We start from the raw sequence: 24,240 nt of genomic DNA on the forward strand, positions 1-24,240 counted from the left end.
CTAATCTCCTAAGTAGACTGCACTGATAGTGGGTCGAGATTCTGGCTGGCATTCAACTGCTGACCACGAAGCTTACCTAAGTCAAAGCACTGTCCTGACCGTGTGCAGGAGGGCATTTCCCTCCAGTTTCATCTACATATAGGGAGAATAAACGCAGTAAGATATCTTCAAGTATTTCCAGGAAATAACACATCACTAACACAAAGTTTAAAGTAACACTTTTAATTTTAAAAAATACATTGGTAAAGCACATTCATTTTAAAATAATCCTGATTTTTCCTACAAGAAGAAATTCTAAACATAATCTAGATAAAGGTAGATACACGTCATCATATATTTGCCCAAACCCACAAAACGCACATGCAAGACCAAGAGTGAATCCTACCATCACCCACCACTGACTGGGGTGACAATGATGAGGCAGTCTGGTCCTCTGATCACAACTGTACTGCTGTGGTGGGGGCGCCCGCCATGTGAGGGGAGCGGGACACGGGAACTCTCTGCATTCTGCTGATTTTGCTATGAACCTAAACTGCTCAAAAAATATTTTAAATAATCTTTATTAGAAACTGACAAGTTGTTCACAACGCTCAAGGGTGTTAGAAGTCAAGACAGCTGTGGTTTTCAGAGGTGAGGCTGTAGGGGGAGTGACTGGCTCAGGCTTCCTCTTGCCCCACGCGGTATGTGTGTCGTCGCAGGTCTGCCAGCAAGCACACCATCTCAGCAGGCCACACCAGGAAGGCCTGCCTGATCCTGGACTGCAAACCTGCAGAACCAGGACCCAAAAGAAACCTTTTCTCTATAAAAAGCTAGCTGCCTTGGTAGTCACAGGAACACTAATAAACCTCATTTCTATATAAATACACACACGCATATACAGGTAGGTAGAAATCTTGACGTTTAGGGTCAATTAAATCAGTTGGCAAGGGCAACAACTTAGATCAACTGGGAAGGAAGGGGCTTTCAGAAACGATGCCCGGACAACCAAATATCCAGGCGCAGAGGAACGAGGTCGGGCTCTGACGCCTCTCACCACACTCAGGAATGAACCAGTGACTCACCAACCTAAATCTAATTAACATTCTAGAACTCGTAGAGGAAATCTAGGAATAGATTTTTTGTGACCCAGGGTTAGACAAAGTCTTCTCAGGATAATAAAATGAGAAAAAGAAAGCGGACTTTAGTAAAATTAAAAGCTGTCACCAAACCCAGTGAGGTTATCCCCTCAGGATGACTATCATCAAAAGACAAAAGACAAACGAGTGTCAGCAAGCACTTGGAGCAAAGGGAATCCTGTGTACCGCTGAACGCACACTGGGCGAGCCATCACAGCAGCTCCAGCAAAAGCGGAAATCACCACAGACCCAGCAAGCCCACTCTGGGAAAATGGCGTGTCTCCAAGAGGCATGTGTCCTCCTCTGGTCACTGTGGCACGACTCCCAATGGCTAAAATAAACAGCTCAGTGCCTGTGATGGATCAGGGAGAACAGAGAAACGCGGCATCCACTAGGCTGCATATGCCCATACACGCAGTGGAGTATTATCTAGCTCGTAAAAAGGAAGTCCTGCCTCTCGCAACATGGACGAACCTGCAGGACCTCATGCCAAGTGAGTAAACCAGACACAGAAAGACAAATCGGTCCGAGCTGCTGGACTCAGGCTGCCGGGGCCTCAGGGAAGAAGGACGCGTGCAGATGCTGGCCAAGGAGCTCAAAGCCTCAGGCAGGATTAACTAATTCCGGAGCTCCAAAGTAGAGTTGTCAGGTAGGAAGTCAGAAATTGAGCCCGTGTGCGTGTGGGACAGGCCTGAAGCCCAGCACCAGCTGCACAAACTCCAGAAGCCCAGCATCTCGCACTTCAAAGTCCTGCTCAGACCCGGATGTCCTCCCAGGTGGTCCCAGCCCTTCCCCCAGGAAGCTCCCAGGAGAATTCTCTCTCCTCAGGACCAAATGGGTTACCTGACCTGATCACATGAATAAAAACTTCCCCAGGGAAGCCCCTCTACTCTGCCCAGCACCAGCAAATCTGGGGAGGAATTGGCTAATTTTCACCCAACAAACCCTTCCACTAGGATTCCCACCCCTTTGTTCTAGAGGAGAGGGGAAGTGGGTAAACAGACTCCCTTAAAAACCTAGGGAGTCCATGGCCAGCACCGCGGCTCACTAGGCTAATCCTCCGCCTAGCGGCACCGGCACACCGGATTCAAGTCCCGGTCGGGGCGCCGGATTCTGTCCCAGTTGCCCCTCTTCCAGGCCAGCTCTCTGCTGTGGCCAGGGAGTGCAGTGGAGGATGGCCCAGGTGCTTGGGCCCTGCACCCCATGGGAGACCAGGATAAGTACCTGGCTCCTGCCAGGTCAGTGCGGTGCGCCAGCCGCAGCGCACCGGCCGTGATGGCCATTGGAGGGTGAACCAACGGCAAAGGAAGACCTTTCTTCCTGTCTCTGTCTCTCACTGTCCACTCTGCCTGTCAAAAAAAAAAAAAAAGAAAACAGAAACACCCTGCAGCATGCATGAGCCTTTAAAACAGCATGCTAAGAAGCCAGTCACAAAGTTCACGCGTTCTATGATCCCATTTATACGACAAGCCCAGAACAGGCAAATCTGGAAGAAAGTAGATTCTCGGTGGTGCAGGGGCAGCACTGGGGTAGGGAGAGGGCGGGCACGAGAAACGACCGCTCACGGGCTCAGGCATTCTCTCCGGAGTGATGAGAACTGCACCTCAACAAAGCTGTTCTACTGAAAAAAATTCTAGCATTTTCATGAATCGCTTCCCAGACGTTTTCTATGCTTTTTGTTCTTAGAAAAACGAATTCCGCGATTTCATAATTGGTTTTCACGTGAAGGGAAAATATTTTTAAACATTCATGGAAATCATTTTAACAGTCTAGGTAACCTATTGTATAGATGTAGTAATACCTCAGAGTTCAATCTTTATATTATTGCCAGTTTCTTGCTAAAATAAACGTATCAGTAGTTAAATCTTGATGAAAATTCCTAAGTATTTTTTAATGATTTATTGATTTATTTGAAAAGCAGAGTTACAGAGAGAAAGAGGGAGAGATAAACAAAGAGATCTTCCATCCGCTGGTTCATTCCCCAAATGGCCGCAATGGCCAAGGCTGGGCCAGGCCAAAGCCAGGGGCCCAGCACTTTCTCGGATCTCCCAAGTGGGTGGCAGGGGCTCAAGCACTGGGGCCATCTGCTGTTCTTCCAGGAGCTGATGAGAAGTGGAGCAGCAGGAACTCTCACTGGGATGCCAGTGTCACAGGTGACAGCTTAACCTGCTATGTCACAATGCTGCCTCCAGTATCTCCTTTTTGAAAGGGACAAAGACAAAGACAGCTCATCTGCTCATTCACTCCCCTAATGTTCAGAAGTGCCAGAGCTGGGCCAGGCTCGAGTCAGGAGTCCAGAACTCACTGTCGGTCCCCACATGGCGACAGGGCCCACGCACTCAAGCCATCAGCACTGGGACTGGAAGTGGTGCCAGGATCAAATCAGGCTCTCCTGTGTGGGCCGCGGATGTCTCAGCTGCTGCTTAACCACTGGACCCGATGCCCATGCCCCTCTCCAAAGTATTCCTAGTGGGAATTATTTATTCCATGAAGCTGAAGTTTATAGTTTCTGATACTTCAAAGTGACAAATCAGGGGCTGGTGTTGTGGCACCGTGGGTAAAGCAACCACCTGCAATGCGGTAAATCATGAAGTCTACCTTACAGCATTTTATCCACCCGACCACTGGTTCATGTCCCGGCTGCTCCATCCCCAATCCAGCTTCCTGCTGTTCCCAGGCCATTGGCAGGGAGCTGGATAGGAAGCAGAACAGCCGGACCATGAGCCAGCACCCACACAGGATACTAGTGTCGGTAGGCAGTGGCTTCACCCACTATGCCACAATGCGGACCACCACTTCTGATCTACTCCCTGCTAACGAGCCTGGGAAAGCAGCAGAAGACACCCCAAGCGCGTGGGCCCCTGCCGCCTGTAGGAGACCTGTATGGAGTTCCAGGCTTCTGGGTTCAGCCTGGCCCAGCTCTGGCCATTTAGGGAGTGAACCATCAGATAGAAGACCTCTTTCTCTCTCTCTTTTTTAAAGATCTATTTATTTATTTCAAAGTCAGAGTTACACAGAGAGAAGCAGAGGCAGAGAGAGAGACAGAGAAGGCAGCAGGAACCGTCCCCGAAGTCTGCCCTGATGCTCCTGGCTGCTGCCCTCTTTCTCCCAGACATGTCAGCTGGGTGGCCACAGCACCCGGCTCACCCCCAACAGACAGACATTCATGGCAAAGCCTGACGCACTGCGGAGCTCCGCCCCTGGGGACAGGAACATGCCAGGGCGGCGTCAGTCCAAAGCTCCGAGGGGAGGGGGGAGGCAGAGGCCGACACTTCTGAACAGCTCGCGCATTTGGGTCAGAGAATACTTACTAAACGCATCTACCGCCTTGGTCATAGTGTTCTGGGCGGACCTGAGAAATAAAATAAAATAAAAGTTTTTTTCCCTTGAAAATCAAGAGGAGAAATATTCGAATACACTGTCCTATTCTCACTGCACATATTCACCAACGTGTTTTTCAGAAACGATACTCAGGCAGGACAGAGACAGCCTTGACCCTGCTGTTTTCTAAGTGTAAAACCACCTGGGAGCGCTGCATCCCCACCAACCCTTCTGAGTCCCTCAGCGGGAAACGTTCCGGAACAGGCACGTCCCCTCGTGCGACAGGGCTGCGACCTACAATGATGCTCTGGTTAAAGACCTGGGCTCTGGGTCAGAGTCCTGGCTTTACCACTCCTAAGTCATGTGTGTCCAGGCAAGTGATTTCATTTCTCACTGACTTATGGGATTAAATGAGATGATGCAATTCAAGTCTAACAGTTAATGAGATTATGGTGAGCAAGTTTTAAAAAGATTACATTTCTTGCCCTGCCAGCCTAGTCTACTTGTCTTCTATCTTTAAATGACATTGTTCACTTCCCCCCAATAAAGGAAGCTAATGGAAAGCCAGATGACTTAAGGAAAAAATTACTGATATTTAAAGTACAGGGGCGGTGTCCTTTATGGGCACTGATTTGAGTCCCAGCTGCTTTACTTCTGATCCCGCTCTCTGCTATGGCCTGGGATAGCAGTGGAAGATGGCCCGAGTCCTTGGGCCCCTGCACCCACGTGGGAGACCTGGAAGAAGCTCCTGGCTCCCAGCTTTGAATCAGCCCAGCTCCTGTCACTGCGGCCATTTGGGGAGTGAACCAGCAGATGGAAGACCTCTCTCTCTGCATATGCGTAGCTCTGCCTTTCCAATAAATAAATAAGAAGACAGTGTATTCTAATCGTCAGGAAAACCTTCTCATGGGAACACTCAGGTCTCCCTGGAGGCACTTCCTGTTCGGACTTGGTCATCAGCACTGCCCTCACCTTGTGCTCCAAGGGGATCTACTGTGGGATTCCAGGATTCTACACGTCAGGCCTCAAACCAGTAGGAACTGGTTCAGGCCATTACAACACAATCAATTCAATTCAGTGAGCTTTCAAAAGAAGGTATTTTTAGTATCAGGATCCTAAAGCAAGGTAATAGCTAGGTGCCCCAGGTGGGTCAAAGTCTAGCATTACTTCAAGCCCTCCTATCACTCCCCAATAGCTCCAGGTAGAAAGCAGCCCTGCTCCACCTTTCAGAGCCGACCTGCAGTCCTGCCTCCGGTCTCCCTGCAACCCCATCAGCAACTGCAAACCACACCTCCCACCCTCACCCACACCCCTGTGCCCCGCACTGCTTTCTCTTTCCTCCATTCACATTTCCCTGCAGCGAAGGAGCACACGGCTCCTTCCTGGACTTGGAATGCATGATTGCACAGGTGAGTTCCATCACAATGAAGCTGTGGACAGATCCCTGTTTCTCTTCTCTCCCACTGGAAAGCAAAACCCAAGGCTCCTACTAAGGAGTCAGCGAGTCCTGCTCAATGCAGTACCCTCCAAACAGCGCTAAGACATCAGAGACACTCAAATGCCCCCCCAGCTCCTAGACCCTCAGAGATGCAAATGAAGCACTCGAGACAGGGCTGCCATTTGCCGTGTTCAAATGGTCTGCATAGGGCCTGGGAAGGGATCCTTGAAATCGCATCCTTATACCCTCAGCAGCTTCTAATCAAACCAAAAGTAAAACCAACAAAACACAAGCTATCCTTGCATAATTTAGTCCTGCCCACTTCGCCCCTTGCCAGGCCCGGCCTTGGCAATGGCCACCCGTTGATCTCCCTCCCTCACTGGCAGGTCTCTGCTCCCAGCACCTCCCCTCTTGCGCTGTCTTCACTCACATGGATACTGTTTTACCCGTGTACAGGCTGCCATCCTCTCTAAAATGAAGTCCTATACAAACAGGGGCCCATTAGTCCTGTGCCCGGCTTTATCCAGCAGGTTGAGGGAGGGCTGGTGCACGCTGGGTACCGCGTATGAACAGACACAGAGGCAATTCAGGAAGAGAGAATGCTAAAAAAGCTAAGCAGTGTTTATCAGAGCTGCCCGTGTCAGTTATGTAACAGCCCCGCCCAGCCCCGGCCTGCTCCTCCACGCAGCAGTCACACGGGCTCCACTGATCTTCCTGGCCAACATGTACCACTTGCAGGATGCATGAGTGCTTAATTTTTGTTAGATTTTTGGCATTTATCTTTATAAACAGCTTCTCCGGGATTTACCTGGTGTGTGCTTGAATATACACACATGTATATACTTATCCATCCAAACCAAAGTACCACATCCCTCTTGCTTTAAACAAACGTAGTACAAATTCCAAACATCTAACAGTCCTACGACTAGAGAATGACAGGTCCTTTTTGGATTAAAAGGGTAGCACAGAACGCTCTACACAGAAGGTTTAAAGATAAAATGCTGTAAGGTAGACTTCATGATTTACCAGTTCCTAAACAGAGCGAAAGAAAGCTGGGTCAGGACTCACTCCTCTTTACTCACATCAGACACGGCAGAGAAATCCCCTGTCACCCGTACTCAGTGTCACTCGTCACTGCCATGTGCCCAGAGAACACGGGGCCATCCCCTTAGACCCACTGCTCTCTCTGAACTACTTTGGGGAAACCGCCTCTGCCTCAGTGCGACAGCCAGGCGCTGCGAGCCAGGGCCTGGTGTCACCAAGGCTCCTCCATGACAACTGCCGGTGGCCCTGCCACTCACCCGTCCCACAGGAATTAGAAAGCTTCAGCGCTCGGTCAGACACAGGACCAGGGCAGACTGCTTCCTACCTCACTCTGGGAGCCCACAGCCTCGCACAGGAAAGCACATGAGCCGTCGGCGGAGCTGAACGAAGACACGGAGGCCCAGAGCCGTGACAGGGATGAGGTGCAAGCCTGCTAAAGCCTGTGTCTGCTCCCCGCCCCCACCCGGCTGCCCCTCCACCTCCCTTCCCTTATTTCTGTGACACTTCGCCTGCTGTCTGCCTGCAGTAGCTACACGGAGCAGCGGGGAGCAGGGCGGCACAGGCCAGTGCTCTACTGTGAAATAAAAAGAAAGCTGGGGCCAGCTCCATGGCGCAGGTTCATCCTCCGCCTGCGGTGCCGGCATCCCATATGGGCGCCGGTTCTAGTCCCGGCTGCCCCTCTTCCAACCCAGCTCTCTGCTGTGGCCTGGGAAAGCAGTAGAAGATGCCCAAGTGCTTGGACCCCTGCACCCACGTGGGAGACTGGGAAGAAGCACCTGGCTCCTGGCTCCTGATCGACGCAGCTCCGGCCACTGCAGCCATCTGGGGAGTGAACCAACAGAAGAAAGACCTCTCTCTCTGTCTCTCCATTTCACTGTCTATACCTCTCAAATACATAAATAAAATCTTTAAAAAAATAATAAATAAAAAATAAATGAAATAAAAAGCAAGTCTGCCTCCTCCTCACTCAGTGACTTCCAGGTCCTGGCCGTCGGAAGAGTCGTCGTCTCCGAGGATGTTTTCTGGGTCTGGTTTCCGAATGAGAAAGAAGAGAACCGCCCCCACGAGGCTGATCACCGTCAGGGCGATAAACACTGTTCTTCGGTCACTCTCTAAGGGGGAGGAGAGGAGGAAGCAGACAGCAGAGACCAGACAATTCCAGAATCAGCATCAGGTCCACGTGGCTTACACCCACCAAAACTCATCGCCACAACGCTTGAATGTCAGTACAGCAGAGGGCAGAGGGGTAAACAGGACACTCCACCTCTGTCCAAAGAAAAACCGCACAGAATGTAATCACATTCTTCTAGTGAAACAGTGTACAAGACAAAACCACTGAGCGCTCGAGTCCCCTGACATCCGGTACACTTCTGCACAGCATAACCTTCTCTCAGACCGAGACACCACCTGGAGCACAGGGACAAACTGTAATCCTAACTTAAGAATATAATCCAGGGGCTGGCACTATGGTGCAGTAGGCTAAGGGTCCCCCTGTGGCACTGACATCCCATATGGGCATTGATTCATGTCCTGGCTGCTCCACTTCCGATCCAGCTCTCTGCTAATGGCCTGGGAAAGCAGTAGAAGATGGCCCAAGTCCTTGGGCCCCTGCACCCATGTGGCAGACTCAGAAGAAGCTCCTGGCTCCTGGCTTCAGATCAGCCCAGCTTCAGCCACTGTGGCTATTTGGGGAGTAAATCAATGAATGAAAGACCTTTCTCTCTGTCTCTCCCTCTTTCTGTCTGTAACTCTGCCTCTCAAATAGCACTGTGGTACAGCAGGTTAAAGCTGCCACCTGGGATGCTGGCAGCCGACATGGGCACCAATTTGTGTCCTAGCTGCTCCACTTCCGATCCAGCTCCTTGCTGATGGCCTGGGAACGGCAGGGGCAGGTGGCCCCAGTGGCTGGGCCCCTGCTACCTATGTGCAAGACCCGGATGAGGATCTTCTTAGCTCCTGGCTCCAGCCTGGCCCAGCCCCGGCCATTGTGGCCATCCGGGGAGTGAACCAGCGGTCAGAAGATGTCTATGTCTCTCCTCTCTGTAACTCTGCCTTTCAAATATATAAATAAGTCTTTAATATAGAGACAGATATTTTTAAAAATCCAAGGAAAAAGTTTTCTGAAAGTTAAATCTGAGAGGACTTGAGGTAGCAAACTTGTGTAGAACAACGTTTACGAGCAAACTGGGGATTTCTGCGGAATTGCGATTTTGCTCTGGACATATGTGAATAAAGCAAAGTGAGCGAAACAAACCTGATATGTGAGTTTTCCCTTGCCAGGCGAAATATATGTAGAGATTTCCGAAGAATAAGCTGCAGGAAGAAGGAGAGGAAAGGGTGTTGATCAATTGGTTCATACACACAATGTAAGCAGTTATGTCCACTGTTTTTAAAAAATAACTTTTTAAAGGGAATTACCAGTGTACATTTCACTTACAGTATTTTTTTTTTCTTTTTTAACCTTTATTTATTTGAAAGGTAGAGAGACAGAGAATCTGGTGGTTCATTCTCTATATGCCCACACAGCCAGAGCTGTAGCAGGCCAAAGCCAGCAGCCAGGAGCTCAATCCAGGGCTCTCACATGGCTGGCAGGGACCCAAATGCTTGAGCCATCACCTGCTGCCTCACAGGGTGTGTATGAGCAAGAAGCTGGAATAGGAAGTGAGCCAGAACTTGAACTTGGGTGCTCCGATAAGGGAAATGGGTGTTCCAAATGGTGTCAGCCATGGCACCATGCATCTGCTCTTTTCTTTCATAACATAAATATAACACGTTTTTTCAAAACATAATAAAGTCCTCCATTTGAGCAAATAAGAAAGGATATACACAGACTACTGAAGCCACTCAAGTCCTTGCTTGCCTGGTCGCTGACATGTGTCCCAAGGAGTCATGTCTAGAAATGGGAGTTCAGGCGGGAGAGTCCTCGAGACCAGCGCCAAGATTCCCTGACACAAAGCCCCGCTCTCCCAGAGACACACAATGTCTGAGGTGTCAACTCCACCTCTTTCTGAAAGATCTAACCAACCCAGAAGGGATCAAGACTCCTCTCACGGGACAGGAACCTGACTCAGCTGCTTCAGACAGCACTTGACTCACTGTGAAACATGGGATTCACTGGAACTCTGAACCTGACTTCTTGGAAACAAGCTTATGCTGCTTGTAAAATCCCAACCTTTAACGAACTCAAGAAAGGAAAATCTGCCTTCATTATCTGCATCCAGTCAGACACTACTGAGCCAAGGGAAGGAGCCGCTCACCCACGCTCCCGCGTCTCGATGCACTCTCTCCCAGGACGGAAGAGCTCCTCCCTGTGTCATTATATTCCTCAAACAAACAAAAAATTAAAAAATACACACACACACAATCCCTTAAAACTAAACATCTACATTTGTTAAGCCTTATCAAGGTCAAAAGTTTGGCGAGACCCATGAGAACAGATTCCTAAAATCCAAGAATCGTAGGCAGAACAACTGCTGATTTTTTCTCCTCAGGAAATACTAATTGCATTACATTGCTCTGAACTGGTACAGTTAGTTTGATTTTTGCGTTTCAGGCACCAGCTGTCAGGTAGTACAGTTCAGCGGGAAGAACCTGGCTCTGGGAGTCAAGACAACGAGGGCTTAGATTGAAAAGTCAGGGACAGTTTTGGGGCGCAGTCGGTTACGTCGCCATCACGCACACAGCAGCCCACATCAGAGTACCAGTTCAAATCTTGGCTGCTCCACTTACAACCCAGCTTCCTGCTGAAGCACCTGAGAGAGCAGTGGAAGATGGCCTGAGGACTTTGGCCCCGCCCTTCAAGTGGGAGGTCTGGATGGAGTTCCAGGCTCCCATCTTGGGCCTGGCAAAGACCTGGCTGTTGTGGCCATTTGAGAAAATGAATCAAGGAATGGAGGACCTATCTTTCTCTGTCACTCCACATTTCAAATAAATAAATATTAAAAGTAAACTGTTGGGGCTGGCGCTGTGGCGCAGCGAGTTAAAGCCCTGGTATCCCATATGGGCGCTGGTTTGAATCCCGGCTGCTCCACTTCCGATCCCGCTCTCTGCTATGGCCTGGGAGAGCACTGCCCAAGTCCTTGGGCCCTTGTACCTGCGTGAGAGAGCCGAAGGAAGCTCCTGGCTTCGGATCGGCACAGCTCTGGCCATTGTGGCTATCTGGGGAGTGAACCAACAGATGGAAGATCTCTTCCTGTCTCTACATCTCTCTTTAACTCTGTCTTTAAATAAATAAATAAATCTTTAAAAAAAAATAAATCTTGGGGGCCAGCACTGTGGCAGAGCGGGTGAAGCCGCTACCTGCAGTGCCGGCATCCCATATGGGCACCAGTTTGAGTCCCGGCTGCTCCACTTCCGATCCAGCTCTCTGCTGTGGCCTGGGAAAGCAGTAGAAGATGGCCCAAGTGCTTGGGCCTCTGTACCCACATGGGAGACCCAGACGCTCCTGGCTCCTGGCTTCAGATCAGTGCAGTTCCAGCCATTGTGGCCATATGGGGAGTGAACCAGCAGATGGAATACTTCTCTCTCTCTCTCTCTCTCTCTCCGTAACTGCCTTTCAAATAAATAAATCTTACAAGTTACTTAATTTAATTTTTAAGTCTGTTTTCTCATCTGTGAACACAAAGAATAGCTTCTCCTCTTGTGAAGCGAAGAGGATTATGTGAAACGAAGCAAAGACTCCCAGCCCCTCAAATACAGCAGATGCTGAACATGGAGGATAGCACCATTTTCTAATTAGTCACAGGTCTCCGTGACGCAGGCCCACACATTTCTAGTAACGCTCTAAGATTTTCAATCTGTATCACATTCAGCTGGGAACCCAGTTCAGGCAGCACTGAAGACCTGAATTTCCAACAAAACAGACTTGAGAAACAGTGTGACACATACCCACCCACAAGGAAAGACTGAGTTTCCGAAGGGTCATTACCTGGACTGCAAGAGCGCCCAGAAAATTCCACTGTTCCTCCCAATAGTGTGCTCATCTGAATTGATTGTCAGGCAGTTTCCTTGTGCTGTCCAGAGTACTACAATTCAAAACAAAAGCTCATCAAGGGAATGAACTCTCTTAGCTTTACTATTGCCCCTGGACCCTGGAAAACACGATAAAAAGCCAAACACTCACCAGCGGCTGCGATTCCAATGAAAACGGAGGCCGTGTAGAAGGACCACGGGAAAGGCTGGATAAAAACGGCAATGTACATGCTAAAACGCAACAGGCCACGCATTACAGTCACACAACACCTGCGACGGCGCCGCGCTCGCCTTCCAGGAATCGGTTCTGGGCTCTTCTCTTAAATTCAACCCACAAGGGACCTCTCCCGATTTGAAAGAAGGGGACAAATGTGAACTACTCATTTCTTTACCTACTATTTCAAATGTGTGAGATTGGACATGGTACAGGATTCCAATAGCCTTTGCTGATAGCCTAGCACACAATGGACCATAGCCCAGGAGCCCAGAGGAATGCTTAGTTATTTCACTGGATTCTCTGTTAACTGGCTAGAAAGTAAGATTATTTCATGGGAAGCCTTTTACATGGAGAGAGATCTGAGGGTACAATTCTTATCAGTACTTAAAAAAAAAAAAAAAACAGACGACACATAAACGATACAATATCCCCAACCAAAAAGCAGAGGACCAGATGCCCGAATTCCTCCCAGATCCTACTTAAACCACAGCTGCAAGTTCCTGCTGAAGCTATTATGCGCTTGGAAGATGCTGAAAGGGCCCAGTGAGATCCGTGAAGCAGTGTCCCACTCACCTGTAAAATAAGCCACTGACAAACATGGAGAGTTGAGGTCCTACAACAGCGACCACTGATGGCGTGATCAGATTGGAGGCGGAGAACACTCCATAAATGATGGCCATGCTGTCCACGCGACACCCAGAGGAAGGAAAGAACAAGACCTTCAGCAGTGTCTCAAACGCTCACTTTCAAAAACTCAGCATCTGTAGATTTCACAGGGAACATTCCTATTCTTTGGCCTGAATTGTTTTGATAATCGCATCATTAAATAACACCATATTAAAATCCTCACTTACAGGAAACACTAAAGTCCCCTTCACCATTTCTTTGCATCAGTTTGTGCATTAATGTACCAGTAAACTACGATGGCAGCCATTATATAACAGGTACTGTGCCAAGTACTTTATTCTTATTTTCTCTCATAATCCTAGCAGTTCCAGGAATAAGGTAATGTAATTTGTCTCATTTTACCAAAAAAGAAAACTGAAACACATTGAGGGGAAGTAACTTGCCCCAGACCAGTTGGGTGGCTGGTGAACACAAGCCAGGATCCCCTCCCTGGCAACGGGACTCTGGAGGCCAAGGTCAACCTGACTGTGCTACAAACTTAGCCTACAACTTCTGGCGACTGCAGGACCTTCCATAAATAACAAGCATGAAGTTATAACTTGTTAAACAGGAACTGACTGGCCTCAACCAGATGGTCTCATTTGAACATTGTGCTATTGACACAGCCCCAGTGTTATCTCACACAAGGTGCAACTAAAACCATCTCAAGGATCCTGAACTCATTTACCAGCCACTACCTACACATTCAAATTGTTCTTTGGGTTTTATGACTCTCTCCAATATCAAATGTGTTTTTAACTCTGCTCTTTACAGGACATGTGAAGACAAAGTACTACAAAAAGTTGCGGTACTACTATTGTTGGATGAGAAGAATAGATATGAACATGCCTTCATTATCAAGTATCATATACAAGACTCAGAGGAAGCAATAAAGACCGAATTAGGAAAAGCAGCAGGAGCCGGCACTGCAGTGCAGCGGGCTAACCCACAGCCTGCAACCACACCCCACGTGAGTGCTGGCGGGAGCCCCGGCTGCTCCACTTCTCACGCAGCTCCCTGCTAACGCCCCTGAGAAAACAGTGGAAGATGCTTGGGCCCTGCCACCCACCTGGGAGACCTGGATGCAGTTCCAGGCTCCTGGCTTTGGCCTGGCCCCGCCCTGGCTGTTGTGACCATTTGGAGAGTGAACCATTTGGAAAGCGGATGGATCTCTGAGTGTGTGTCTGTGTCTCCCTCCCTCCCTGTAACTCTGCTTTTCAAATAAATGAATAATCTTAGGAAAAAGAAAGTTGCAGAGCAGGGAATGCCACAACCCAATAGCTAACTACAGAGAGGCCGGCGCCGCGGCTCACTAGGCTAATCCTCCGCCTAGCGGCGCCGGCACACCGGGTTCTAGTCCCGGTCAGGGCACCGGATTCTGTCCCGGTTGCCCCTCTTCCAGGCCAGCTCTCTGCTGTGGCCAGGGAGTGCAGTGGAGGATGGCCCAGGTGCTTGGGCCCTGCACCCCATGGGAGACCAGGAGAAGCACCTGGCTCCCGCCATCGGATCAGTGCGGTGCGCCAGCCGCGGCGGCCATTGGAGGGTGAACCAACGGCAAAGGAAGACCTTTCTCTCTGTCTCTCTCTCTCACTGTCCACTCTGCCTGTCAAAAAAAAAAAATAAATAAAAAATAAAAATAAAAAAAAAATAGCTAACTACAGAGAAATCAGAACCCGTTCACGTCTCAATCCAGCAATTCCACAAAGCGCGTGCAAGGGGCGTGTGCAGATACACACAGGAAGACACAATTGCTGTCAATAAAACACAACGTTGTTAAGGAGAAACCTGTGTTTGTACACACTACATTCCCAGCTCTGAGCACAAGGAGCCAGTAACTTGCGAGGGTTTACCCGTTTTTGCCACCTATAAAATTGAGAAGATACCTTAAAGCTCCCGATGCACACATATGAATGCTTATGAAATTACAAAAAAAGGGGAAAACCTAATGTTTCCGGAATCCCACAAAACATGATGTTCCTTAGGACGGGTGGAACGCAGGCGCTCATTAAATGGCTCACTCTGCACTCGGCGTCTGCGCTCGCAGCAGGGGGCTCAGGGAAATAAGCTGGCCAAGCTAAGGAAGCAGCCAGGCTCCCACAGGAAGCCTAAGCCCAGCACCCTACTGCATTCCGTCCTCCCAAGCCCAGGGCCCCACAGGGAGGCGACCCCGGGGACTCAACCCCAGGTCCCACAGGGAGGCGACCCCGGGGACTGAACTCCAGGTCCCCACAGGGAGGCGACCCCGGGGACTGAACCCCAGGTCCCACAGGGAGGCGACCCCGGGGACTGCACCCAGGTCCCCACAGGGAGGCGACCCCGGGGACTCAAGCCCCTGTCCCCACAGGGAGGCGACCCCGGGGACTGAACCCCAGGTCCCACAGGGAGGCGACCCCGGGGACTGAACCCAGGTCCCACAGGGAGGCGACCCCGGGGACTGAACCCCAGGTCCCACAGGGAGGCGACCCCGGGGACTGCACCCAGGTCCCCACAGGGAGGCGACCCCGGGGACTGCACCCAGGTCCCCACAGGGAGGCGACCCCGGGGACTCAAGCCCCTGTCCCCACAGGGAGGTGACCCCGGGGACTCAAGCCCCTGTCCCCACAGGGAGGTGACCCCGGGGGCTGCACCAGGGCCTCCCTGCTGGCGAGGGCGGGGGATCGGGCCGCCGCCCCCGGTGAGGCTAAGCCGGGCGCCGGCGCACGGTACCTGGTGTAGCCGCTGCCGTGGAAGTCGGTGCGGTTCAGACTCCGGATGACAGTTTGCTGTGGGGAGACAAAGCCATCAGCGGAAAGCGTCGCGCCGCCTGCCCCGCCTCGGGAAGCCGGGTCCCGGGAACTCGGAGGCTAAGCGCACACCCGGACGCCGAGCAGGCCCGGGGCTGCCGGACGGCGGGGCGCAGCGCGAGCCGCGCGGCTCCGACTCTCTCCACCCCAGCACCCGGCGCGGCGGCGCGCGGACAAGCAGGCAGCCAGTCAGCCGCGAAGAGGACGCGGGAGTGTGCAGCGCCCGTGAACAGCAAGCACCCCGAGATCACACCTGACCGCGGAGAGGCTGGGAGGCGCGGCCCGACTCACCGCCACATTCCCGCAGGTCTGAAAGGCGGTGAACATGAACATGAACGCCACTCCCAGAATAACGATGTTGAAAAGCTTTTTAGACTCCGGGGCCATCCTGGCTGCGCTCGGCTGTCCCCGGGGCGGCGCGGGCCCGGCGGCCAGCTTCCACTCCGCGCGGGTCGGCGCTGCGGGCCGGAGCCAAGTTCCCCCGCCGGCACGGTGAGCTCGTGCCTAGGACGCCATGCGAGGACGGAGAGCCCAGCCCCGCAGAAGCTCCGAGGACGCAGCGGCTCCAGGCGCCCGGGACTCACAGGCTGAGGGCCAGCTGCAGCGGCCAGCGCCGCCCGGCCAGCGCAGCCCTGACTCACCGCGGGCGCGCGGCTCCGTCAGCTGACCGCAGCCGCCGCTCGGCCCGCTGGGAAATGTAGTCCCCGGCGGCACGCGACGCGCAGGCGCACTGCGAGCACTCCCGGCCCTGCTGAGAGGAGGCGGGGGCTGGGAAGCGGGACGCGGTCGGGAGTGGTGGGGAAGTGCGAGAGAGGGTCCTGGAGACGACCTAGTGGGGACTGACGGAGGCCGAGGACACAGCGAGGCAAAGGGGGACAGAAGCAGCCCTCTGACAGACTCGCAGCTGAGGGTCGAGCGGCAAAGCGGCGTGGACCTCGGGTATTGGCACGAGAGGAGGGCGGGGCCCAGCCTGATAGCCCCGCCTCTTCCGCCAGCCCGAACCGGAAGGAGCGTTTCGCGGGCTTTCCAACTGCCCTCCAGTTCCGCTCCCCCGCCCTCCCGCAGTGACAACGCGCTTTTCGGCCCGCCCGCCGGGCTCTGCGCAGGCGCGCACGGCAGGGGCGGGCGCGCGGCGTACGTCGTTAGGGGGCGGGGCGGGGCGAGCCAATCAGAGGATTCATTTCCGGGTGGCGCGGGCGCCATTTTGTGAGGCGAGCTATAAACGGGCGCTGGGGCCGGCCGCCCGCTCAGTCGCTGCTCAGGTGCGCCCGGCCGCGGGCTTTTACCTCTCGGCCTCCTCTCTAGACTCGCTTCGCGTTCCCACGCGGGAGGCGGCCGCCAGCGGGGAGGCGCGGCGTCGCCCGCCGGGACCTGAGGAAGCCGCCGCGTCGGCGCAGCGCGCGGGCCCGCCCAGGGCGTTAGAGTCTCGGCGCCAGTTCGCGGGGCCTCCGGCCGCCTCCCAGCCATGAGCTACGGCCGCCCGCCCCCCGATGTGGAGGGCATGACCTCGCTCAAGGTGGACAACCTGACCTACCGCACCTCGCCCGACACGCTGAGGCGCGTCTTCGAGAAGTACGGGCGCGTGGGCGACGTGTACATCCCGCGGGACCGCTACACCAAGGAGTCCCGCGGCTTCGCCTTCGTGCGCTTCCACGACAAGCGCGACGCCGAGGACGCCATGGACGCCATGGACGGCGCGGTGCTGGACGGCCGCGAGCTCCGCGTGCAGATGGCGCGCTACGGCCGCCCGCCGGACTCGCACCACAGCCGCCGCGGCCCGCCGCCCCGCAGGTACGGGGGCGGCGGCTACGGCCGGCGGAGCCGCAGGTGAGCGGGGCGGGCGGGCGGGAGGCCGGGCCGGCTCACAAAGGCCGGCGGAGCACGTGGGGCGCGCGGCCGCCGGGGACCCCGCCCTCCGCGCCCCCCGGGCTGGGGGCGGGCGCCGGGCCCCGCCGGGCGCGGAGGGAAATGGCGCCGCCGTGGCGGGCGCGAGATAATGGCGGGCGGGCGGGCGGGGCGGGCGCCGCCTGGAGTGACCGCGCCGCGCTGCTCGTCCCGCCCCGCAGCCCGAGGCGGCGCCGCCGCAGCCGCTCCCGGAGTCGGAGTCGCTCCCGGTCCCGAAGCCGATCTCGCTACAGCCGCTCCAAGTCGCGGTCCCGCACGCGGTCGCGCAGCCGCTCGACGTCCAAGTCCAGATCGGCGCGAAGGTCCAAGTCCAAGTCCTCGTCGGTGTCCAGGTCGCGCTCACGGTCCAGGTCCCGGTCCCGGTCCAGGAGCCCTCCCCCCGTCTCCAAGCGGGAGTCCAAGTCCAGGTCGCGATCCAAGAGCCCCCCCAAGTCTCCGGAGGAGGAAGGAGCCGTGTCCTCTTAAGAAAATGGTAATGTCTGTGGGCCCGAGCGCACCGCCTAGGTCTGCACGGGGCTTGGCGTGGTGTTGTGAGCCGTGGTGATGTGGAAAGCGACTCCCGTCGGGAGAGCTGCTCCGAGGTTACTCGGCTTTGGGCGTAATACTGAAGAGGGGTCTGCAGAGAGGATGTGTGGAAAGCTTAGATAATGATGGCTGTTTCGTAAACTGTTTGAGACCTATTAATGAAAATGACTATTTCTTGCTGTTTTTATCCAACGTCTGCATTTTCCCCCTTTAAAGCTGCGGTCTCCTGTTTGATAAAAGAATATTGGCCAGTATTGCAGATTTTAACTGATTTGGCTGATCCTCCAGGGACCAGTTTCTGTGGGCGTGTATTGGAGCAGGTTTGTCTTTAAATGTTAAAGATGCACTATCCTCTTAGAGAAAAACAATCAGTTCAACTATTGTTGTACTGACTGGGACTTCCTATTCTAATGGATGTAGCACACGAGTTGAAATGCGAAGCAATGAACTTTTGGAACCCCAAAACAAAGTACAGGTATCGCGCTGGGTGGGGAAAGGATAGTGTGTCTTTAACTCTCAAATCGTTTGGTCCTATTTTTTAAGAGGAAAGGGCCCTAACTAGCTCAGATAAAAGCATTATTTTATCTCAATTGCCAAATACTTAATTTGGAAACATTTATCTTAAAATATAGTCTGATACTCTGACCTCAAGTTTCTGTTTGGATACAGCCCCTGCCCCCCATTCCCTCCCCCCTCCTTTCCCCCCCTTATCACTCCCCACCACCACCACCACCACCACCTTTTTTTTAAACTTTGTTTACTTAGCCAAAAAATAGATAAATTGACAGTTGGTGGTAGCCATTGAAAATTTCTTAATCGGGCCTTTAGAAAACTGATCATGGCCGGGTGGAACCTTACCGTAACCTCCTTGTTTCACCAGAGCCTTAGTAAGTACAAGCCTGAAACTGAAACCATGTGCACTGGGCCCTCCTGGTGATGGGAGGTAAGCTGAACTCGTTTCTTTTCAAACCTAGATGTGTCTGCGAGGAGCCTAATGGAGGACTTGAGAAAAGGACCACATACTCAGTCCATCGGTTTGGTCCGTTGAAGAATCCTTGGAACAACCAACTGGCTATTGAAAAGGTTATTTTGTAACATTTGTCTAACTTTTTACTTGTTTTAATCTGCCTCAGGTGGCAAACTTCATTTTATGTGCCATTTTGTTGCTGTTATTCAAATTTCTTGTAATTTAGTAAGGTGAACGACTTCAGATTTCATTATTGGATTGGATATTTGAGGTAAAATTTCATTTTGTTTATATAGTGCTGACTTTTTGTTTGGAATTAAACAGATTGGTAACCTAATTTGTGGCCTCCTCACTTTTAAGGAAACATGTGCAGCCATTACAGTCTAAAGCTGTCAAGAGATTGACTCAACATTGCCTTCATTCCTTAAAATTTAAAAAAAAAAAAAAAACTACAAAAGTTGGTGTAAATTTGTATATGTTATTTACCTTCAGATCTAAAAATGGTAATCAGAACCCAAATTTGTATAAAGACTTCAGGTGAAAAGACTTGATTTTTTTTTGAAAGGATTGTTGACCAAACACAATTCTAATCTCTTCTCTTGTGTATTTTTGTGCACTAGGCGCAGTTGTGTAGCAGTTGAGTAATGCTGGTTAGCTGTTAAGGTGGCGTGTTGCAGTGCAGAGTGCTTGGCTGTTTCCTGTTTTCTCCCGATTGCTCCTGTGTAAAGATGCCTTGTCGTGCAGAAACAAATGGCTGTCCAGTTTATTAATGCCTGACAACTGCACTTCCAGTCACCCGGGCCTTGCATATAAATAACGGAGCATACAGTGAGCACCTCTAGCTGATGATAAATACACCTTTTTTCTCCCTCTCCCCCCAAAAATGGTAAACCGGATTGTCTTGTATGAACTTAAAATATGGAAAATGTTAAGGAAACATGGTTTGTAACTTTGTAAGTACTTATAACATGGTGTATCTTTTTGCTTATGAATATTCTGTACTATAACCATTGTTTCTGTAGTTCAATTAAAATGTTTTCTTGGTGTTAGCTTTTCTCAGAATGTGTCTTGGTCTTTTTTCCCGTCCGTCTCAGATCTCTGCAGTTGAGGTCACTGCAGAGGGTGGAAGGCAAGATGCCTGAGTGCGTGAAACCACTGCTGTGCGGCAGTGCTTTTTCTTGAGACAGTCCCCGCCTCAGCCTAACCCATGCCCGTCTTACTGCCAAGCACAGTCCAGTCCTTTATCTTAGAAGGTGTTTATTTTTCCCTTGTTGTGCCACATCCCAATTTCAGGCCAGCAGACTTGACCGTTTCAGCCCACTGCACTTGGCCTGATCTGACTGCAGCTGCTGGGGTGCTGGTCAGCGTTGGCTCTGCCCCTGAGCAGCTGTGTGGGTCTAGCCTGGGCCCTCTGCACGGGAGATGACCAGCATTTCAACTGTGTGTCTTCCTGGGAGGGCGGAGTCTGCGATGTGCTCCTTGTCAGCATCGAAAGACCCCAGGGGGACGTGGGCGCATCTCATCTCCCACTTGTAGAGCAGAGCTTCCAGGGACCAGTCAGCGCTGGAGGAAAAGGAATTGAGAGAGCTTGGGTATAGTTCAACCTTAGGCCTTAAACTAGATGTTGCCCGAGTACTAATAAAGCCTAAGTAGGCCGGGACTGCCAATGCTCACCTCCTAACCTGGTAAGTAGACCACAGCTGAACTCTGGGGTTCTTCTGCATCAGGAAGTACACTGTAGTCAAGATGTCTTCAAAGTCTGAGGGGAGAGATTTTTTAGGGCAGCCTTCCCCTGCGATGCATCTGGCCAAGGGCACCGCCGAGCAGCTTTACCTTCTGGTTCAAAGAAGACATCAGATGCCAGAACGATGTCCTGTGGCGGCAGGCCCAGGAGATCCTGAGAGACATGGCCCCACGTCAGGCCCAGGACGGGCACCTGCGGCAGGTGGTTCATCCGGCAGCTCTGCCGACAGATCTCCAGACAGTGCGGGAGCTCCGCGCTGTCTGACAGCGTGACTTTGGCGCCACATTTTGCAGCCACAATTCCTGGAAGGCTCACACCGGCTCCAATCTAGTCGAACAGCATTGGGAATTTTTTGAACTGGAAGGAATTTGGGATTTCCTCCTAAACATTGTTGTGCTTTCCTATAAACAAATGTACCACGACAAGAAGTTCCAACTGCTGGTTCACTCCCCCAGTGACCAGAAAGGCCAGAGGTGGGCGGATCCAAAGCCCAGAGCTGAGCTCAAGCATTGGAGCCATTAGACTCCCAGGCCACAGCAGAGCTGGATCGGCAGAGGAGCAGCGGGGCTAGAACTGGCACCCAAGTGGGATGCTGGCACCACAGGCATAGGCTCAGCCCACTCCCCACAGCCAGCCCAGTTATCAGGTTTATTCATTGTTCTGTACCTGAAACCGTCACCCCCAAGTGGCAAACCTGCTGCCCCAGGTTTGGGCAGGACATAGGTTTGCCTATGACCATTTTGGGCAAGCAGATATGAAGTGAAATGTTCCATGACAGGTGGAAGGTTGAGATTAGACGAAACCTCCACTCCACTCCCCAAATGCCAGGGAAGGGCCAGAGCTGGGGTCCCGCGTGTGGGTGGCATCTGCTGCTATACCAGGCCCATCCCCAGCTACCCAGTTCATAGCATGGAAAGCCCGTCGGCACGGCTTAGGCTGCCGCTGGTGGACTGCGGTTCAGGGGAGAACACCAAAGGGCTAAACGGTAGATGGTTCAGGCTCCTGGGCCTCCTGTGGGCTGGCACGTTAGCTCAGACCTTTCAGGCTGGCCCAGCCACCAGATTCTATGAAACAGAAAGGGCTGGTCATTGTGGCACAGTGGGTTAAACCGCCTCACTCCCGCAACGCCCACATCCCTTGGGGGCGGCTTGCAGTCCCGGCTGCTCCACTTCCAAGCCAGCTCCCTGCTAATGTGCCTGGGGAAGCAGTGGAACCTGTACCCACACGGGAGACACGGCCCAGCCCAGCCCTGGCCATTTTGGCTACCTCGGGAGTACGCCAGCTGACCTGTCTCTCCTTCTCTCTGTAAGTATGCTTTTATAAGGCAGTAAGTGTAAAATGAGAGCATGATGGAGGCTTCTGTACCTCTAAGACAGCCTTGCCCGGCAGGGATCTTCTGTGAAACCAGAGGTACTGGGCCAGGACCACAGCACAGGGCCAAACGTACATTCCATACTGCGGGTGCAGAACCTGGAGAGAATGTTTCTGTAAGCCATAAGTAACTCACCTGCTGGAAGCTCGAATATACGCAGCAGCTGCTTTCGGACAATGGCCTCCATTAACAAAAATGACAGCCCGGCTCCAGGTCAGCACCGGCGGGATACGAAACAGCAGCCGTGCCAGGCCCCACGCTCAAGACTGCAGATTAAGGTACAGGGCCTGTCACTGGAGAACACAGGCAACAAGCCCACGCGTGCTATGAACCCAAGAGTGACATGGGGCCGGTGCTGTGGCGTAGTGGCTAAAGCCACCGCCTGCAGTGCCAGCATCCATATGGGCGCCGGTTCAAGTCCCGGCTGCTCCTCTTCCAATAGAGCTCCGCTAACGGCCTGGGAAAGCAGTGGAAGAGCCGAGTACTTGGGCCCTGCACCCACGTGGGAGACCTGGAGGAAGCTCCTGGCTTTGGACCAGCGCAGCTCCGGCTGTTGTGGCCATCCCGGGAGTGAGCCAGCGGATGAAGACCTTTCTCTCTGCTTTCTGTAACTGCCTTTCAAATAAATACGTAACTTTTAAAAAGAAAAAGAGTGATGTGCAGCATAACGTGTGCGGGAGCAGGGACAACCACACGGTGACAAGGAAGTCAGGCACAGGCAGAACTGACTGAAGCCAGCCAGCCGCCTCAGGCCGGGCCTGGCAAGTGCAGGCGGGCTCGTGCTACCGGAAGCGCACCGTGGGGTCTCGTCAGCCACGGGAGTGTCACAGCAAGAAGTTCTGGAGGGTTCTAAGCTCAAACCGAACCGGCGGCGTCACTGGGAAACTGTGGGCCCAGGAATTCACCCCAGAGGGGAGCGGACTCAGGCCGCGCAGGGGTGGAGGGTGCCGCCTTGGCTCAGACTCCCCCGAGTTGCCTAACCTAACGGTGCTGAAGTTTCCTCGCCGGCCAGACAGCCGGGAAATTCGCGCTGTGCAGCCGGTGGGGCCGCAGCCTGCAGGGCCGGTTCGGGCCCCAGCTGCCCCTCTTCCCATCCAGCTCTCTGCTATGGCCTGGGAAGGCAGCGGAAGATGGCCCACGCCCCTGCACCCACGTGGGGGACCTGGAGGAAGCTCCTGGCTCCCATGGGCGCAGCTCTGGCCGTTGTGGCCATCTAGGGAGTGAACCAGCAGATAGAAGACCTCTCTGCCTTTCTTTCAAATAAAGATTCAAGGCAAACGACTTAGTGCAGGTGCGGGCACAGGCCAGGGGGAGCAGCGCTCAGGAGACCACAGCGGCCGCAGACGGGCGGACTGGATCATTCGATCCACGCAAAAAGTGAGCGCTTGAAACGCACTGGGCACTGCTGTAGGGCAGGAGAGGGGCCGCGCCTGGCCGGGAAGGGACGGACACCGGCCACGGGACAGGGCTGCGCGGGGCGCGGGCGCCTCCGTCTTCTCCCCAGCCCAGGGGGAAACCCAAGGGGGGCGTTCAGACGCAGCCGTCCGGAGACAGCAGAAGGGCACCTAGCCTCCGCCTGGGCCGTGGGACGGCCAACACCGCCCTCGCTGGCCGCTACGACGCAGAGGGAACGCGCGCGGGCCGGGAGCGCCCGTCCCCGGGGCCTGGGTCCCCTCGATTCCTCGACTTCACCCGCCAAAGGGCCTCTGGACCCAGACCTCTGTCCTCACTGCAGTCCGCTCCCCGACCCGGCGGGCTGGAGGCGCCCCGCACGCACCTGCGGCACGCGAACCTCCAGCACGGAGCCCCGCTCCCCCGAGAACCGGAAGCGCTGGCCCCGGGCCGCAAGTCCTCCTAAGCCCAGACAGGCGTCGGTGCGCTCGGGGCGGCCCGCGGCCCGCGGCGGGCACCGAGCCGCCAGGCTGCGCGCGTGGGGACCCCCGGCCGTCCACGCGGCCCGCACCGCCCGGCAGCGGGAAGGGCCAAGGCACGCTCCCACGACGCCCAGCGCGCGCGCGTGCGGAGCTCAGCCAACCCCGGGCCACGCACAAAACACGCGCCGCCAGGGCCCGGCCGGAAGCGGGCGCGGGGAGGCGGCGCGCGGCCGGAAGTGGCCGGCGCGCCGGAAGTGGGCGGGGCGGGCGGCGGCTGACGGGACCTTCCCAACATGGC

General features: G+C 53.6%; 3 protein-coding genes across 19 annotated transcripts in view; 1 reads left to right on the forward strand and 2 right to left on the reverse strand.

Annotated features, from left to right (window-relative positions):
• Positions 1-16,468, reverse strand: part of MFSD11 (major facilitator superfamily domain containing 11) — a 32,063-nt gene extending 15,595 nt beyond the window's left edge. Inside the window, exons 1-9 of one of the 9 annotated variants that reach the window (XR_016224041.1) lie at positions 15,847-16,226; positions 15,479-15,534; positions 12,680-12,787; positions 12,041-12,120; positions 11,846-11,942; positions 9,173-9,231; positions 7,886-8,030; positions 4,427-4,467; positions 77-132 (exon numbers count right to left, since the gene is read on the reverse strand). Coding sequence is in view for 8 of the 9 variants with exons in the window: in XM_089317883.1 (XP_089174009.1) it covers positions 1,241-1,467; positions 4,427-4,467; positions 7,886-8,030; positions 9,173-9,231; positions 11,846-11,942; positions 12,041-12,120; positions 12,680-12,787; positions 15,479-15,534; positions 15,847-15,942 (909 nt within the window). In the remaining variant the exon portion in view is untranslated. Of the gene's footprint in view, positions 1-76; positions 133-201; positions 1,468-3,001; positions 3,314-4,085; positions 4,316-4,426; positions 4,468-7,885; positions 8,031-9,172; positions 9,232-11,845; positions 11,943-12,040; positions 12,121-12,679; positions 12,868-15,478; positions 15,535-15,846 lie in introns of those variants that run through there. The other 8 variants (XM_089317888.1, XM_089317883.1, XM_089317884.1 and 5 more) reach the window with 8 other exon arrangements.
• A 273-nt stretch (positions 16,469-16,741) lies between these two features.
• On the forward strand, positions 16,742-20,001 carry SRSF2 (serine and arginine rich splicing factor 2). 5 transcript variants are annotated; one of them, XR_011383331.2, is made up of 5 exons: positions 16,751-17,382; positions 17,622-17,932; positions 18,202-18,305; positions 18,960-19,068; positions 19,573-20,001. XR_011383331.2 is itself a non-coding variant. In XM_051838334.3 (3 exons), the coding sequence occupies exons 1-2, from the start codon at positions 17,021-17,023 to the stop codon at positions 17,923-17,925; spliced, it is 666 nt and encodes a 221-aa protein (XP_051694294.1). In that variant the 5' UTR covers positions 16,742-17,020; the 3' UTR covers positions 17,926-17,932; positions 18,960-20,001. The 5 variants fall into 5 exon arrangements, 1 of the variants encoding a protein (XP_051694294.1); XR_016224045.1 differs by having other exon boundaries at positions 18,202-19,068; XR_007916296.3 differs by having other exon boundaries at positions 18,960-20,001.
• A 191-nt stretch (positions 20,002-20,192) lies between these two features.
• On the reverse strand, positions 20,193-24,153 carry METTL23 (methyltransferase 23, arginine). Of its 5 annotated transcripts, none has more exons than XM_008250889.5 (5): positions 23,846-24,153; positions 22,062-22,166; positions 20,786-21,023; positions 20,627-20,711; positions 20,193-20,515 (listed from the first exon to the last, which is right to left on the reverse strand). In XM_008250889.5, the coding sequence occupies exons 2-5, from the start codon at positions 22,143-22,145 to the stop codon at positions 20,350-20,352; spliced, it is 573 nt and encodes a 190-aa protein (XP_008249111.1). In that variant the 5' UTR covers positions 22,146-22,166; positions 23,846-24,153; the 3' UTR covers positions 20,193-20,349. The 5 variants fall into 5 exon arrangements, with proteins under 5 accessions (XP_008249111.1, XP_089174017.1, XP_051694298.1 ...); XM_089317891.1 differs by having other exon boundaries at positions 20,786-20,849; positions 23,846-24,117; XM_051838338.3 differs by lacking the exon at positions 22,062-22,166 and having other exon boundaries at positions 23,846-24,065.
• Positions 24,154-24,240: the final 87 nt, after the last annotated feature.

This window comes from Oryctolagus cuniculus, chromosome 17 (genome assembly GCF_051225735.1).
Source record: "Oryctolagus cuniculus isolate XC-2025 breed Fujian yellow rabbit chromosome 17, ASM5122573v1, whole genome shotgun sequence".
NCBI lineage: Eukaryota > Metazoa > Chordata > Mammalia > Lagomorpha > Leporidae > Oryctolagus > Oryctolagus cuniculus.

Bases quoted from the DNA above. Each gene is read 5' to 3' on its own strand.
- SRSF2 (XM_051838334.3), top strand. From the start codon at position 17,021: ATGAGCTACGGCCGCCCGCCCCCCGATGTGGAGGGCATGACCTCGCTC. The intron at 17,383-17,621 runs GTGAGCGGGGCG...CCCGCCCCGCAG, and splicing joins TACGGCCGGCGGAGCCGCAG to CCCGAGGCGGCGCCGCCGCA.
- METTL23 (XM_008250889.5), bottom strand. From the start codon at position 22,145: ATGTACGTTTGGCCCTGTGCTGTGGTCCTGGCCCAGTACCTCTGGTTT. The intron at 21,024-22,061 runs GTACAGAAGCCT...CTGTTCGACTAG, and splicing joins CGGGCAAGGCTGTCTTAGAG to ATTGGAGCCGGTGTGAGCCT. The intron at 20,516-20,626 runs GTGAGCATTGGC...CTTTTCCTCCAG, and splicing joins TCTACTTACCAGGTTAGGAG to CGCTGACTGGTCCCTGGAAG.